The sequence below is a fragment of the Argentina silus genome, assembly GCF_951799395.1.
Source record: "Argentina silus genome assembly, chromosome: 9".
Classification (NCBI taxonomy): domain Eukaryota; kingdom Metazoa; phylum Chordata; class Actinopteri; order Argentiniformes; family Argentinidae; genus Argentina; species Argentina silus.
Genome location: NC_139663.1, coordinates 21627092 through 21645278, shown reverse-complemented (window position 1 = coordinate 21645278; position 18187 = coordinate 21627092). Strand labels below are relative to the sequence as shown.

General features: G+C 45.1%; 2 protein-coding genes across 3 annotated transcripts; both read right to left on the bottom strand.

Moving 5' to 3' along the window:
- Window positions 1–490: 490 nt before the first annotated feature.
- Window positions 491–3603, bottom strand: LOC310809217 (uncharacterized protein; the record flags this gene model as incomplete). The annotated part of the gene is made up of 6 exons (XM_083676411.1): window positions 491–603; window positions 751–781; window positions 917–955; window positions 1092–1504; window positions 1795–3256; window positions 3556–3603. The coding sequence occupies 6 exons, from the start codon at window positions 3601–3603 to the stop codon at window positions 491–493; spliced, it is 2106 nt and encodes a 701-aa protein (XP_083532537.1).
- Window positions 3604–5215: 1612 nt separating this feature from the next.
- luc7l3 (LUC7-like 3 pre-mRNA splicing factor) lies at window positions 5216–13031 on the bottom strand. Of its 2 annotated transcripts, none has more exons than XM_083677368.1 (11): window positions 12826–13031; window positions 12072–12138; window positions 11868–11907; window positions 11229–11373; window positions 10762–10839; window positions 10357–10461; window positions 9823–9984; window positions 9080–9444; window positions 8368–8603; window positions 7791–8050; window positions 5216–5940 (listed from the first exon to the last, which is right to left on the bottom strand). In XM_083677368.1, exons 1-10 carry the CDS (start codon window positions 12922–12924, stop codon window positions 7824–7826), a joined length of 1524 nt encoding a protein of 507 aa, XP_083533494.1. In that variant the 5' UTR covers window positions 12925–13031; the 3' UTR covers window positions 5216–5940; window positions 7791–7823. The 2 variants fall into 2 exon arrangements, with proteins under 2 accessions (XP_083533494.1, XP_083533495.1); XM_083677369.1 differs by having other exon boundaries at window positions 10762–10836.
- Between the last annotated feature and the right edge of the window lie 5156 nt (window positions 13032–18187).

Below are 18187 nucleotides of genomic sequence, written 5' to 3'. Positions count from 1 at the left end.
CTGCTAACTTGCTAGCCAGAATGAGCTAGATGCAGGGCTACCTTATTCCACCTCTGCTACTGTGGCTTGGAAAAGAACAGGACAGAGAATAGGACATTGTCTAGATTAAACACAACTCTGACACTTCTGCTGAAATGATTTACTGACTAATGTTCCATCTGATAAGGTATTACTGTGCATACAGCGTTTTGGAAAACCATGACAATATTCATCCATCAGGGATAATGCTGAGTGCACTTTGAATGTTCAGTTAAAAATGTCACGGAAATGTTTTTAGTAAGGGGAGAGGTTGCTCTGATTCAAGTCTGTTTCATATCCATCATTAAAGCATTTTGCACTGACCTCGATTGTGAGGTTTGAATGATAAAGTACTGACAAGTGGTGTTTCTATTTGATCAATCTGTTTTCATTGCTGACATAACATCAGTCAGTCAACAAGAAATAATGACAGCAAACCTGAGCTCAAATGATCCAATTTTATTGTCAATGATCAGTGCTTGACCTTCTTTGGGAAGCATCCGAAGCAGAAGGCCTGTAAGGCGGCAGCAGCGAAGCGGCGTGCAAAGCCAGGCTTCTTGGATGTCTGAGCAGCTGGAGCGTCAGCTGAAACAAAACCGTGACAAGAGAGCAAAGTTTAGGCTACTCTGATATTCAACAAGAACACTGAGGCTATATCTCCTCCATTCTCTAGCTGCTGAATTCACATCTTTCTTATGTCTGTGCTTTTGCTGTGGAAGAGTGTTAACTCACCAGGCACTGGTGCCACTGAAATCTTGGAGCTCTGCAAAAAAGCAAATTATGGACAATAGACAAATAATGTTAGTATCCCCCTAAAAACAAAACACAGTACAATTGGAAAGAGAGATTCATCAATGAGATTTCTGTACAAATTTACATTTGCTAAGTGTTCTATTACCTTTCCCTTGCAAGACTTTCCCTTGGGTACCTTCGGCTCCTGAGAATCACAGAAGCAACAACATTACACCAGGAAAGCAATGACAATCATTTGACATCCATCTTTTATGGCATTCTCTGAAGAAAACACTTCAATGTGTCCTGTAATTCTGTGTTGGAGGACGGTGATGTGATACCTTAACAGCAGGCCCAACAGCCTTCTTCTGCCGGAGGCATGGGCAGAATGTGTGGCAGCAGCCCACCGCCATGCTCTCATCCATGGTCTGGGTCTCCGGGGTGGTAGCCCTGCTGGAGGTGGTGGAGGTGGGGCTGGAGCTAAAGGTGGTGACGTTGACATATGACCTCACATCAGTCACAGACGCCACAATGGGGGTGAACTGCAAGGCAGGGAGGTGGCTGTGCTCCGGAACTGCGGAAGCCTCAAACACAGTTCTTGGAGTTTCAGCTCTGGAATCCCCCTGTCCCCCTGTCTGTGGGATTGACACAGTGGCAGGGGTGCTCTCAGAGCCCATGGAGACGGAAGGTTCCGGGCTGGTTCCCTCGAGCCCTTCCACGCTGGGGACCTCAGAGTCCATCACGGCGTCATGCTCTTGACATGGAAAAGCACAAGGCACTTTCGCATCATACAGACATTTGGGAGGGACAGCATTATACTAAACACACAGGCCTACACCATCTTAAAAAACATATAACCGCAAAACATTGCCACTTGTAGTCCACCATGTAGAATACTATCCTATGAAATCAATACAATTAATTTTTTGAATTTCAAGTCGATACATCACACTCACAAATCATCGTAGCTATTTTGACTTTTTGGATATTTTTTCCAAAAATATTACCATTTAAAAATCTTTGCTTTATATAAAATCATCTTACCATTTTCCGCCTGAAGCTGAGGCCCAAACCTGATAACCACCGTGAGAGGATACTGGATGCTTTCTGTGGAGGAGGACTTGGATGTCAGGGACTCCTCTGTCAGGGACTCCTCATCATCTGCTTCCCAACATGGACTACTGTCACAGGAGGAGTTGGAGGAGGCCACCCAGTTCTTCTCCTCCATGAAGCTGTAATCCTCCTTGTAGGTCTCAGTTGGGGGGCTGTGTGGGAGACTCAGGAAGGTCTCCAACAGGTTCCTCACAGCCCCCTCCACAAAGCTGTACAACAGCTCCATGTGGAACTGGTCAGCGGTGTGCTCTATCGCCCCCGTCAGGTTGTCCACGGCGGTGTCCGAGGAGCATCTCCTCACCAGGGTGTTCTTGGCTTCCTTGGATCCCAGGAGGATCTGCGCGGCGTGTGAAATGAGCTGCTCGGAGAAGCCGCGGATGTTAGCGCTGCGGAGGAACCCCTCCAGGTCCTTGGAGGCCAGGAAGGCATGCATGGGGCAGGGAGAGCCCCCTCTGGATGAGCTGGGCCTGCTGGATGAGTTCTCCGTGTCAATGATGGAGAGGATCCTGCTGGCCGTGGCGTTGGCCTCGGTGGCCAGCTCATCTGTTACCTCATCACTGATGTCTGAGGAGCGGCCCGGGTCCATGTTCACACCTGGGATCAGGTCGGTGTGGGAGGTGGGGTTGTGATCCCTCTCGTCTACGACCACAGGGACCTGAGCAGCCAGAGTGAGCAGACGCTTGAGGCTCGCTTCCACAGAGTCCACCAGGCTGTGGCTGACCGCCTTCTCCACCTCCGGGCTCAACTTGTTGGATTGAATAGCGTCCTGGGTGCTTTTGGTGCCATCCAGGAGGAAGGTCAAGATGTTGCTGGCGACCATGGCGGTGGTCGGGGTGGAGCGGCGAGAGGATGAGGATGGAGTCGCCTCACCAAGGTCGTTGGATCCAGGGGTTCCATAGCTGACCGCTGTGATGATCTCCTCAATGGCCAGGATCATCCTCTGCTCGGCATCGGGTGAGAGGAGCTCACCTCGACTCCTACGGCCTGAGGAAGCCCTACTTCTCGCTGATTTCTGGCTGCTGTGGGAGGAAGATGACCTCCTTCCACACCCAGAGAGAGGCCCTCTGCGAGGGGAAGCACTGCGCCCAGAGAAAGGCCTCCCTGATGTCTCCTCCCCAGCAGTCAGACTGCCCTGGGGGCTCAGATGTTGAGGAGATGGGGTGACATCACCAAATAAGCCCAGAGACCTGTCCTCCTGCACGGACATTTCTGCCTCATAGTAGGCAATGCTCACTGCGTCGGAGCAAATGCGGTTGATGTGCTTGTCAGACAGGAAAAACACCGGGTGCCTGTTCTCACCCCAGTCAGACGACTCAGCGGGGCTTGGTGGCAGTTGGCGACTGGCTGTTGTACCCAGGGAGGAATCCACGCTCTCTGGTGACATGGACTCAGCCTGAAGATACATGGTCATTCACATGAGTGTGACTTTAGGGCTAAATCATAGACACGGTCTTATTCAGTGGCCTAGACTAGCCTAGCTATCACTAGGTTTACACTAAGTAGGCCTAGTGGTTTTATTGTTGAACAAATGCCAGATTACTGTGGTGGTTAGATGTTGAGCTGCAGTTTGTTTAGCCTGCAGGTATGTGTAGATTATTGGGCTAAAATGTAATATTATGTTTGCAATGTCTTCATAGCTTTACAAAACATTATTATGATTATGATTATTCACATATAGCCTTCTCTACTTACATGTTCATGCTGGTCCTCTGTCTCCACATATTTGGATCGTTCATCCATTATTCACTCCTGGATTAACAGAAAGAAAAAAGTGAGAAAACATGTCAAGAGAGAACCTATGGGGGGAAATGGTATGGTTAGGTTTTTAGGAGGATAAACTTACAATGTTGATTGCAATTAGTTACTTGCTGAAGAAACATTAATGTAAAACAGAGCACAATGTTTCTCCGACGACAGGTAAGCAGTATCTGAAGGTGATTACAGGAGGGACAGTCAATTTATTTGATTGACAACATTTCGTCACAACATTTCGCCCTTTTATGACGTCACACACAACAGAGCGATGTTGCGGGTTTGAGAGCGCGGTCTTGTTTGGGGCAACAACGACGGCGCCGCTGCGCATCAGTCAAAACCGTGTCAGTCTGCATTCATTCTCAGGGGAAGACTATCTGTGTCGCCAAAGAGGACATCATGAGGACCTACATGGACTGAGCTGGTCACATCAGATTCTGTCTGCACTGTAAACATACGTAAAAGTACATTTAAAAAAGTAATTCATTTTTCAATTAAAATAGTTTACAAATGGCTTGTTTTGTGGTCTCTGCCGCCATCTACTGTGGAGACTTGTAATGTCCAGCACCTTGCCAGCTAACGGTTCCAACCTGATTCCACCTGTAGGCGCATATTATATATGCCATAATAATATATCCCATTTAGCTGACGCTTTTATCCAACCCAAGCGTTGTTCGCGCCATGCTCTACCGACTGAGCCACAGAGGACCACATATTATGAATCCTACTCAACTGCCTCGCTAAAAGAAACAGCTAAAAGACTAAAATCACTTGACTGCTCCACAATACACCCCTCCATCAGATCTGGGTAGTAATAAAACATGTATGTTGTCACGTGTTAAAATGTGTTCCACAATAGATTCATAATGTTGAACTCTAAAGGGGCATTCTGTAATTTTCCTTATTCACACTGATCTAGAAGAGTTGGATCGATAAAGCTACGGGTCGATGCACCGTATGGCTGAAAATGTCGGTCATGACAAAGACCGATGACACGGCATAACAAAGGCTGGAGCAAGTTAGCATGACATGCTACACTAATGATTAAGATAACAGAAGGTATTATATGCAGTTGCCAAATTTAACTTTTTTTTTTTTTTGATAAGGGGTAGATCAGCTTTAAAAAGGAGTGAATAGAATAAGTTAGAATACGTTTAAGTTCTTTCAGATGTCAATGTTAGACTTGGCAAGCAATGCCAAGAGTGCTGTATGTGAGGGCCTTGATTCCTTCATGAAGGACCACTTAGTGGCCAAATGAATCACTCCCAGTCAGTGGTGGGTCTTCAACATGTTCTGCATCTCCTTTAAGCATCAGCATTAGTTATTCATGATGACTGATGGATTCACTTACTTAAACAAATGTATTTGTTGCGAGTCGCTTTGGTTAAAGGCGTCTGTTAAATGCCATGAATGTAAATGTAAATGTATTCACTTTCAGTGGCCTAATGAGAAGCTAGTCTCATTGTATAAAATGCACATCGATGCTAGCTGTTAGCAGCATTATCCAAAATGCCAGTGAAATGTCTGTACTGTAGCCCTACTACTCTCTCTACTAAGCAAATCCAAAGTTGGTATGAAACAAGAAATACAAAACACACAATTCCAAGTTTTAATTCCTTTTTTTTTTTTTTTTTTTTTTAATTCATCAAGACAAATACAGGTTTTTAAAATCAGAACAAAAATAAAGCGAAACGCTCAATTCACTTCTCAGTCTTTAGTGATCAAATGGTTTCAGTTTATCTTACAGGGGAGAAGAGCAACCAGGGAGAAGTGATGGGTGGTAGAAGAGAGGAGAGAGAGGAGAGAGAGACAGAGAGAAGAGAGAGAGAGAGAAGGAAAGAGAGACAGAGAGAAGAAAAGATACGACCTGACTAACATTGTACAAACTCTCCAAACTGATTCTCCAAAAATGTACATGTGAAGTGGAGCCTGACATGACCAACCAAAACAAGCACAAGCACTGTTCTTAGTTATTTCACTAAATGCAGGTAAACAAGAGTAACGTGTATAGATAAAAACCTTCATGTACTTCTAGTTCTGTTGCTAAAGCTCATCGCAGAAATGACGGGAGGAAAGAAATACATTGTAAAAACGAGTGGCACTGCTAAGTGATCTTCCAAACCAAAACAAAACCCCAACAAAAGACAACAGAACCATTTCTTTTTACACAGATTTCTTTGTTGTTTTCATAGTTTTCGCTTGTTTTTTAATCTTTTTTTTTTATTATAAGCCACTACATCTGTGGTTCACCTTGTTTTTAAGCAGCGTTCAGGGTAGGGTGGTCTTCGGGTCTTCCTCCTGCTCCTCCGCGTGTCCCAGCGCCCCCTGGTGTGCACAAACGTCCAGAGAGGGGGGTCACGTTAGCAAAGATCCCAGTGCCACAGTTTGTAGCAGCTAATGCTGCCATCAGCAGACATACTATATAGACACAAACAGAGAGATCTCTCCTATTCACACATATCCCCCCTCAAACCGCTCACAAAGGGATGTTGGATGTTAACTTATCTATACACTGGAAGACATGACTAAATCTAACTTAAAAAGCTAGCGGATTGCTACAGCTATCATTATCGGTGATCCTGGTGGCGTTTTTGGGGGCTGGCACACCCTGACGTTTTGTGGGCATTGCACTAGTGACCGACCCACCTTATACTTTGGGGCATTAGTATAAGGCAATAGAATAAAAAATTTAAAGAAGAAGAAATCCTATTTTAAATGCATCGGCTATGCATGAATTTGTTTGACTATCAAGGTAACCCGCTTGATATCCCCATTGCCATTGGAATCTATAGTGTTAATGTTACATGATTTGCATCTTAAGCCGGATGTAAGAAAGTTAGAATTGAACTATTGCCTAATGAGCAAAACCAAGAAGTAATCGTCGTTAATCCCCCCCAAAAAAATAAAATGGATGAAAGGAAATGACATGAACTACGTCACGATAAAGTGTTTAGCTACTTTTAAACGGAGTAATTAGTAGGACATCTAACAGCTCAGGGATATCAACTGGGTTGGCCGACAACCTCGAACATGGTTCATCTTCAGTGCCTCGTACGGGCGCTTCTTTTCAAGTTAATACTGCACCAAAAAAACCCAACTGCGTTCTTAAAAAGGAAAAAAAAAGAAAAATCATATTCGAAGAAAAGGGAAACAAAAATTATACACATCAAGCTTTTTTTTTTTTTCTTTTAAAATAGCACTTTGACAGGCAACAGCATTCAGAAAATGGATGTGGGTAGAGAAAGGAGTACCTGGGGTGAGTACCTGTACAGTTTCAGAGACAGTATCCCTTGATTTTTAATTTGCCTTTTTCATGAGGTCGCTCACAACACCAACGCTGTGTGAGGTATGGAAGTCAGCTGCAATTCATTCATTAACCCTACCCTTCCATCATCAGCCACAATGCTACCCAACACACACTGTATTCCAAAATGCAAGGCAATGAAGCTGCACACAAAATCCATGTCATTGGGAGAGAAGAGGATTTAGACTACATTCAGTTAAGTTAATACGGGTTCCTTTCACATATAAATCCTCAGACAGAAGTTTACTTTTTAAATAAGACGTCTGAAAATGCTGTGCGTTTATATATCTCCACATATATACAGACGCACAGTCATTCTGATACGTGTAACAGTAGGCTAGGATGAGGGTAAACAAATTAAAGTTATGCACTATGACATATTCTTACTGCCATCATTGAGAAGAAAAAAAAAACAGTTAAGGTAATACAGGCAGAGGCACAAAAAAATGATTGGACTTAAATTTGGAAGATATATTTTTTTTTTCTGTCTCAAAAGATAAAATATAAATAAATATAAATATATATATATATATATATACGTGATGTGACCGATACAAAGCGAGGGGTACCTCCGGGTATGTGTTTCGGGGCTACACTGGCCTTTCCCTCTCGCCACTGTGTGTCTGATTCTACCTTCTTCTCAAGCGGCCTAGTTCCATCTTCATTGCATACTTACGATGCACTCGAAAACAGGATAAAGATTCATACAAAATCAACAGCAATAGAACTGAAAGTAAAAACAGGGAGAGGGGTGGGGAGGTGGGGGACGGGGGGGGTGTGTGTGTGAGGGATAGGGGTGAGGGAGGGAGGGAGGGGGGACAGGGGTGGGGTGTTTGAGAGCCAGGGTGGCGTGGGAGGAGGGCGCACTTACCTGAGCCTGATCTGAGGTCCTATCAGATCAGTTTTAATTGGACTGAGTGTCACCTTCAGAATGGTGGTCGTCGCCGCTGCCGCCGCCGCCGCCGTTAAGCTGGGCTACCGAGGCGGCCGGAGGGCCCGCCTCCGTCTCCATGGGCTCGGCCTCCGCCTTGGGCCCCGCCCCCGCCGCCTCCGGGGAGGCCTTGACATCGTCCGCGGGCTTGTCCTTCTTAGAGCTGCCGCTGCTCCTCCTCTCCTCCGCGTCCTTGCGGTCTGGGCAGAGGGAAGAGGACACTGATACAACACAGCAGCCTCACACACCTGGCAAACACCACCACCACCGCTGAAACTGGCGTTCGTGCCGCTTGGGAAGAGCAAACTTTGAGAGGATGTTTACTTGGGCTGTTTAACGCTTAAAATAAGCGGAGATGATATGTTAGACCGCCATCCTAAAGACAGACCACATGATCGGGATAACAGAGAAAAACCCATAGTCTGGGACGATAGCCTGCTGCAACAAGATGATTGGCTAATTGTGAAGTAACCGATATGAGACGTCTGATCTGTGTGTTTGACTGGGACCTCCTTACCTTTGTCTCTGGACGTCCTGTCCTTGTCCCTGTCCTTGTCCCTCTCCCTCTCCCTGTCCTTCTCCCTCTCCCTGTCCTTCTCCCTCTCCCTGTCCTTGTCCCTGCTGCGGCTGCGGTGGCTGCGGTGAGACTTGCGCTCCGTGCTGCGGGACCTCCTCCTCTCACGGCTGCGGGAGCGCCGCTTCCTTTCGGGGCGCTCACGGCTGCGCTTCCTCTCCCTGTCCCTGTCTCGGCTCCTGGGGGAGGAGGACAGGAGAGACAGGGGATGGGGGGGAGGAACGGGGGGGGGACAGGAGAAAAATGTCAATCTAGAGGCCTAGAGAAGCTCATCTATAAAACGACATCTGTGACCTGCCTGGGTGCTCGCCTGACAATTGCCTCGATTGGCGGCATGTCTCCGTTTAAAAACCCTCAATTGAATAATTGACTTCACTTGCAGTCCAATCATCTGTCAATCATCAGATCTCACACTAGATTTACCTTCTTCCTATGATGGTAAACGGCAAGACAACTGTGGTTGACAACTAGGATAGTGGCAGGATAGCCAGCAACGATTAACGATGATGTTAACACAAACTTCGTAGGCATTTCTACGCTAGTAACAGAGTAGTCTCGCTAACAAGAGGGGGTAAAACACATTTAGAGAGTTTGTTTTATAGTTGTTGTTTTTTTTTTTAACTGTGGTTCATTATGCGTTCTGAGGGTGTAGTACCTGCTGCGTTTGCGCTCCCTCTCCCGCTCCTTGCTCCTGGACCGCCGGTGTTCCCGGGACCGGCTCCTCCTCCGGTCTGACGCCCGGCTCGAGTGGCGGCTGTTGGAGTGGCTCCGCCTCCCTTTCCTGTCCCTCTCTCGCTCCCTCTCCCTGTCCCGGTCGCGGTCCCTCTCCCTCTCCTTCTCCCGCTCTCTCTCCTTCTCCTTCTCCTTCTCTTTCTCCCGCTCCTTCTCTTTCTCCTCTTCTTCCTCCTTGCGCTTCTTCTCCCGCTCCTCCCTCTCACGCTCCCGGTCCTCCCGCTCCTTCTTCCCTTTGTCGTCACCAACAGGGGTGACGGGGTCTTCCGACCTGCGACGAAGTTTCTCCTGGAGAGAGAGAGAGAGAGAGACATTTCATCCCATCTGTTACATTACCAATACATCACGAACAGTACAACCACTTTACATTTACGACATTTAGCAGATGCCTTTATCCAAAGCGACTTACAACATAAAACAAAATCACATCAATGGGATTCCGATATCAGCCACAAACAGGGATGCACCGATATGAGGCTCTATTTCTGATAGTTGGTATCAGAGAAATGCCTAGATACCCTAAACCGATACGAATGTCCACAGGGTCCAATGTTGACCCTTTTCCTCACTGGCCCCACCGGGCCTCTAACCCTGAAACCTACTGGCCCCAACTGAATTTCCACAGGCCCCTTTCAGACATCATTCTGTGGTCGGCTCGTGGTTTACCTTGAGCTCCTCCACGGTGGACTTGATCTTGGCGTAGCCCATGTGCTGCTTGCCCATCAGGTGGTCGTCCACCCGGGACTGGGCGTCGCCCACGATGAGGAAGGCTCCGCAGACCTCGCAGACCTCCATCTGCTTCTCCTGGGCCGCAAAGCTCTCGATGGTCTGGAACCAACACACACACACACACACATACGTCATCATCTCAGTCAACTACAGTTAAACGGTACTGAACTTTAAGGCTGATGAATAGAACACACGTAGATCAGATGGTGAAGACCAGTGAAAAAGTCGATCTTTTATTGAAATCACATGCTCGTTGACATTTTATTACCATTGTATTGTATTGATTTGTTGGATTGTTGTTGAGCTAGCAGCTGGATTACCAAAAGCATTTCACTACATCTCTTACGGCTGCCTGCGATGTACATGACCAATAAAATGTGATTTGATCAGTGGAAGAGTGCATTCAGTAAAAGGGGAAAGGCCTGGGCCGCCAGACCCTCGGGTTCCAGCAGGGTAGCTACAGGGACTCACCGACGGGGTGGAGCTGAGCAGCTCCCTCTCATCCTTCAGCTGTTCCACCAGCTTCATCATGCCCTGGGCCTCCTCCACTCTGCCCTCAGAGCCCAGCTCCTCGATCTGAACACACACACACACACACACACACACACACACACACACACACACACACACACACACACACACACACACACACACACACACGACAACAACGTTTAGTTTCTACGTTTACAGTCTGGTGATCCTGCCTGTCTTCTGCAAACGTATGTAGTGGAGGATGATGGATGTAATCGTGGTGTGCTCCTCGTAGGCTTCTCATTGAGATGTGTCATACTGAGTATCGGTGAAGTTGGTTTTTGCATTGTAAAATGTTCAGCCGGGGTCACTGAGGGCCTCTTCTGTGAAGGGAAACGGTCTCACCTGCATGACTAGGTCCTCGATCTTCTCTGTCAGGACTTGAGCTTTTTCCTCGTTCTTCCCAGATGGACCCGGCCCCTGCTAAGAAAGGATACATTCAGCATGAAAAACAGAACAGTGACACACTGGACAAAACCACTACAATGGCTGATGTTCTGCCACTGGTGGCAAACCAAATCTAATTCCCCCTGGATACAGACAAAGTAATAATAACAATAATATAAGCCATTTAGCTGACGCTTTTATCCAAAGCGACTTACATTGCAGTGATTGCATACATTTTTCAGTATATATGGTCCCAGCTGGAATCAAACCCACAACCTAAGCGTTGTTAACGCCATGCTCTACCAACTGAGCCACAGAGGACAAAGTAGAAGTATTGGTTCATACCCCTGGATACAGATAGAATAGGGTTAGTATTGGTTCATACTCCTGGATACAGATAGAGTAGGGTTAGTATTGGTTCATACCCCTGCGGCCTGTTGGGCCTGTGACAGCGCCAAGCGGGCGTGGCCTCTGCGGATCCTCCTCTCCACCTCCGCCAGGAGAGACTGCAGGTAGCGCAGGAAGTCCCTCTCATAGCCCTCTTTCATGAACCGGGAGCTCTTCTCATACCTGGACAGCATTAACAGAGTGTTATTACCAACTATAACAACCATGGACAGCATTAACAGTTGTGTTATTACCAGCTATAACAACTATGGACAGCATTAAGAGTTGTGTTATTACCAACTATAACCATGGACGGCATTAAGAGTTGTGTTATAACCAACTACAACCATTTGCACCATCACACACACTCCTCATTGTGACTGTTGCTACTGCTGCTATCTGTGACACTTTGTTATTGTCAATGTTTGCTATTATTTGCTATTATTATTGTTTCCTCATTGTGTTGTTATTATTATGACACTGCTGCAAATTTATGTTGTCGGCTGTTGAGGAGCTGCTTACCCTAAACCATTTCATGGTACCCTGTATATTGTATAACCATTAAAATTGGATTTGATGTAATACATTTGTTACATGGGCAGATATACAACATTCGTATGTACACCTGTTATAGACAAACATTGCTTTTCCAGGGAGAGAGTAAAGTAAACTCTTACGTTTTCCTAAGGTTTTCATCATGGATTTTTTCACAGGGACCTGGCAGCAGAAATCAATGGTCAACATCGGTTAGGAAGAAACTGAAGCTTTTACTGAATGTATGAGACAACATAGTTAATTCCAGCCCTTCACCAGACCTGCGCCTCTGGAGGACAGCCATGAAACATTATGCTAGTTAGTACCAACATGTGTTCTCTACTTACCCAGGTCAGACCGGGTGTTGGTGAATAACTCCGCTGGACAGAACCCACATAGATAGTACCTACAGACCTGGGGAGGAGGAGGAGGAGGAGGAGGAGGAGGAGGGAGTCCTGTCAGTCACCGTGTGCGTTAAGCCTGTTCTAACCAAGCTATAGCCGACCAAAGGTGACAGTTAACTTCAACAACCCGCAGGCCAATCACATTTTATTTTAAAGCATTAGGTTACAATTATGAATATTAAACGATCGTCCTCGCACACAGAATGAATACGAGAGAAAGTAATGGTCTACAAAAAGCCGTTTTGGTCGTTTTAACTGGCTCATTTGACGATACAGTGAGGAATTCACAATATCGCAGCTGAGAAACATCTAGACTTGTTGCTAGTAGCAGATGAGCGGCTAATTTAGCCACTGACAACTTGTCGTCCCAAGTTTCCAAAGTGAAGCACATCCACCCGTCAACATGCGGTGAAGGGCGCATCATCTGCAAACAGATATCTGTGCAGCCAGCTAGCCAGCCAGCTAACTTAGCAAGCAAACCTAGCTCCTTCAGGACCAGAATAATCACAGTCACCGCATGTCCCAACATGAAATATAGTCGACAAGCTAGTTAGTTAGACGTGCAACCTAAAATACTATATTCTGGAAACAAATGGCAACATTGCTTGGCGTAATGGTAAGTTAGCAGCCATGGGACATTTAGCGAGTTACTTAGCGACGCTGGCTAACGGAGCTAGAAACAAAGTGGCTAACTTACAGTCTCGTGGTCCCAGCGTACGTTGCATCTCTTCTCGTCCGGGGCCAAGTTTCTATCTCGGCCCATCAACTCATCGAGTAACTGGGCTGCGGATAGCATTTTTGCATCAAAACTGAAAGGGAGAGATAATTCTACCCCTATTTATAATCATCTAAAACTTATTCGTGCGCCAAAGAAATTCAGATCGGATTTCACCTCAAAATGGCAGTTGGTCACAACAGTCGCTACCCACTGTGCACCGCGCCGGCGAGGCTCCGCGGCAGCGGCGAGGAAGACACGCCCCCCACCGCCGAGGATGTCCTCAGCACCACCACCTCCTAGCACTCTGAACTAATACTTACAATATCATACAAAAGAGAGAGAAAGGAATCTAAATCTTTTTATATCTTTACTCTTTTCTTAGTTTCATTTCATTTTATTGTATGACATGTTTTTATGTGAAGCACTTTGAGTCTGCCTTGTGTATGAAATGTGCTATATAAATAAAGTTGCCTTGCCTAAATAAATACATTTAAAGAGTTTTTAATTCATGTAGTTGGTAAGAAAAGTCATTAGTTGGCTACTAGAGGACGTCTGTCACTTGTCCATAATATTGAAAGGTGGTGTGTTGTATGATTGGTATTACTTCAGAAACTTCTCGTGGAATCCAAGCAAGCTAGAAAATAAAATCTGTAGCTGCTCTGAAAATACATTTAAGCTACCAAATGCTTTACGTAGGAAAGTGGAGCTACAAAGCTAATCTTGAGAGAAAAGTGGAAGAAGTAGCTCATGACATCGAAACTAGTTAATGTAGGCAAACACGACAGTCAGTCACTGACAGATGAGCAGGCTGTGGGACGGAGAGCCTGACCCTGACCCGTTCTGGACAATATATGTATATACTGTTTAAGTATATACCTATATCCTGCGGCCAAACTCGTATCGCTGTCCATGGTGCTGAATATACAATCGTGAAATCCTAGGTAAAACAGAGACAAATGAATCCTAGTGCGCACTCTAGAAAACCCAAATAACTTTAGATTGTCACTTGAACAAATGCGCTCAATAGATTTTTTGAGCACAATCAAAATCCGCTACAGACCACCAGTGTGAAGGGCATCCCACTTAGAATTTACTATCTGGAGCCTAAATATACATGGATAACGATGATAAAAGTTAAGGCAAAAACCGTTACAGTTCGATTTTATTTATATACTCTGTTAACAGTGGGCCTACAGTAGGCATACACAAGTTTGAGGAACTGTATTTTTAATGGATGTTTTTTTTGGTTAGTTTTTTTATCATTATGATAAAAAAAAATACTGTTATTAGTGTTTGTGACCTACTGCTGTAACTCCGGGACGTCGTCATTAAAATTCCATTCTAATGCGACATAAAGTGTCACCGCTCCAGAACGTTGAGAGAGAACTCTTGTATGTACAATTCTCATCTCGACAGTCTTATCAGCGAAAGCATTTACGAGCATACAAGCACAGTCTTTTCTCTTACAATCTTACAAACTTCAGCGCAAATATGGACAACAGTTGCATATCAGGTGAGAAAAAAAATGTAACCTTTTAATTTCAATATTAAAAAAATATACTGTATATATTTATTGAAAATAGTTGTTAGTAGAGGGTGTCTGGCTGTTTTTGAAGGACATAAAGCCAGCAGCCACGGTAGGCTGGTTTGTTTACTCTGTGTTCCCATGGTGTTTCTTGCAGAGTGGATATCACCTGATCTGACCTCACAACTAAACTCTTCCAAAGGCATGGATGACTCTGTCTCTGAGAAATACCATCAGATAATAGGCAACAAATATGCCTACGCACCAGCTTACAACAACAGCTGCACATGGATGGATGACAGCGTCAGGAATGACAGCCCCCTGTCCTCCCCTCGAGGCTGCGGAAGCCAGTCCTCTTTCACCTCTGTGACTTCAGCAGAGTTCTTCTCTGACTGGAATGAGTGGGAGCCCATGTTCTCAGTGGACTCCACCGCCATGCAAGACCTCCTGGCCATGGAAGACCTTGATCATGATGCAACATCTGCAGAGTCTCTAACATCACTGACACCTGTCAGCTCTGCTCTGGTCCCACTTCCTTCTCTCCCTGATGACAACGTCCTGGTGACCAAGGAGAATGTGTCTACTGTGGATGTGTCCAGTCAGCCAACAGTGGATGGTAGCGCCACTGCCATTGCTCCAGATGCATCAGTGGTCCCTCAGCCTCTGGCCGTGCCCGATGATGACCCCCCCATGAAGGCTCTTGACCAGCCTCAGCTCCCTGCAGCTGGTGAAGTAGTCACTAATGAGGTGTTGGTTCACACCGGCAGCGCCGGCATGGTCTCTCAGGAGACCACAGAGGATGTGTCTTCCATTAAAGTTTCCACCACTGCCAACCTGACTGCCAGTCAGCCATCAGTGGCTCCTCAGGACTGTGGTAAGACAGCCAGAGAGACAGAGAAACCGACAGGCTATTTCCAGATGGTCTGGAGGGCAATGAGAGGAAAGAGGAACAAGCCTGTAAGTAGTAAACTGTTATACTGTTATTTCATCATATAACATCTTGAAAATTGTTTGGTTTGTTTTTTCCTTGTTTGTTGCTGTTTAAAAGTCCCTCTGTATTTTGTACTTTCTTTTCTTACTAGGCTCTTTCAGTGGACACAAAGACACAAGACTTCCTTCTCTCAAGCAAAGTTTCCAATGATGCAGAAAACGATTGCAAATCTTGTAAGAAAAATTAAAAATTTAGATTTTTATTATCAATGAATGTCTTTTTTGAAAATATAGTTCTATGTTGTCTAGTATATCGGACAGAAAGGAATAATAATATTGCTAGTGTTCACTGTAGACTGGTTTGTTTACCCTGTGTTGCTATGGTGTTTCATGCAGGTTGGATATCTCCTGATACAACATTCCAACCTAATGCCCTCAACGGCATGGATGACTGTGGCCCCAACAGCCCCCTGTCCTCCCCTCGTAGTCGGGGAAGCCGCTCCTCCTTCACCTCTGTGAGTTCAGCAGAGTTCCTCTCTGCCTGGGAGGACGCCACTTCCAACAACAGCTTCTCATCGATGGATGACAGTCTCAGTGATGACACTCTCAGTGATGTCAGCTCCCTGTCCTCCCCTGGTAGTCGAGGAAGCCTCTCCTCCTTCACCTCTGTGAGTTCAGGGTTCTTCTCTGCCTGGGATGAGGGGGAGCCCGTAGTCAAAGAGAACTCCGCCGCCATTCAGGAATCATTGGCCCCTCAGGACTCTGAGAAGTCAAGGCTATTGGCTGTGAATGATGAGGGCTTGAAGGATATTGGTCAACCACAGCTCAGAGCCAATGGTCAGATGTTGGCCACCAATAGCAACGCTCCGCTTGCTCCAGTGAATCCCACCATCTTGGTCTCCTTGACTGAACGTGTCAAGCCAGGCTGTGATGCTTTGACCATCAGCAGCAAAGGCCAGCGCTCCTCTGTAGCCAGACAGAAGGAGAGAAAGACGGGCTGTTTCCAGGGGATCTGGAGGGCATTGAGAGGCGGCAGAGGAAAGAGGAACAAGCCTGTAAGTAGTAAACTGTTATACTGTGTTGCTCTGTTGTAATGTAACATTTAACATCCGTGTTTACTGCTGTTTAAAGGTTCCTCTGTTGTCCTGTTGACTGACTTTTATTCCGATTTTATTGCTGTTTTAAAAACAAATCTTCGTTTTTTTTTGGTCTTTCTTTTCCAAGGCTTCCAATGGCACGGACGTTCCCTCTTCCACACGCAATTCACACTGAAACGCTTTTCTGCAACGAACAGTAGAAGAAGAAGAGTAGAAGAGTTCAATAAAGGTCTATCATTACATTTGAATGTTTCATTCTCCATTTGCACTGATATTGACTTATGGCCCCAATAGGCCCTTATAGGCGACTGTATCACTACCAGGTTAATTGATCTACATTTACAGTGTATCACTACCAGGTTAATTGAGCTACATTTACACTGTATCACTACCAGGTTAATTGAGCTACATTTACACTGTATCACTACCAGGTTAATTGAGCTACATTTACACTGTATCACTACCAGGTTAATTGATCTACATTTACAGTGTATCACTACCAGGTTAATTGATCTACATTTACAGTGTATCACTACCAGGTTAATTGATCTACATTTACAGTGTATCACTACCAGGTTAATTGATCTACATTTACAGTGCATCACTACCAGGTTAATTGATCTACATTTACAGTGTATCACTACCAGGTTAATTGATCTACATTTACACTGTATCACTACCAGGTTAATTGATCTACATTTACAGTGTATCACTACCAGGTTAATTGATCTACATTTACAGCTCAAATGATAGCTGATATCAGACTGCTGAAATTCTCATGTGATTTTTATAGCAAATTCTAACTAATTGATCACGTCCAGGTCAGTTCTGAAATTGTGAGTGTGTATCAATACAGGGTTAGGGTTAGGGTTAGGGTTAGGGTTAGGGTTAGGGTTAGGGTTAAGGTTAGGGTTAGCCTAACCCTGCAGCTTTGGTGTCATTGTCAAAGTAGAAGAACTGAACATTGTCCACTTGACCCACTGCAGTGGACTCTGGGAAGTTAATATCACCTGCGACTGCAGTGTACCGGCGTACCGGCGTACCGGCGTCTGCTAAATGCCATAAATGTAAATGTAAATATATTATTATTACTATTATTGAATATATCTCTATTCCCCCCTCTAAATACCTGATTACCCACGAGCAATGTTCCCATGATAGGCATCACTTCTTAGTTAAGACTCTACCTATATCTACTCTACCTATATCTACTCTATATCTACTCTACCTATATCTACTCTACCCATATCTACTCTACCTATCTACTCTACCTATATCTACTCTACCTATATCTACTCTATATCTACTCTACCTATATCTACTCTACCTATATCTACTCTATATCTACTCTACCTATATCTACTCTACCTATATCTACTCTATATCTACTCTACCTATATCTACTCTACCCATATCTACTCTACCTATCTACTCTACCTATATCTACTCTACCTATATCTACTCTACCTATGTCTACTCTACCTATATCTACTCTACCTATATCTACTCTACCTATGTCTACTCTACCTATATCTACTCTACCTATATCTACTCTACCCATATCTACTCTACCTATATCTACTCTACCTATATCTACCTATATCTACTCTACCTATATCTACTCTACCTATATCTACTCTATATCTACTCTACCTATATCTACTCTACCTATATCTACTCTACCTATATCTACAGTATATACCATCAACTTTAGAGGAACATAACTGTTGGAAGCTGAGACCAGTCGGCCTAAGCAGGCAAGTGAGATATTAATAGTTACATCATTCAA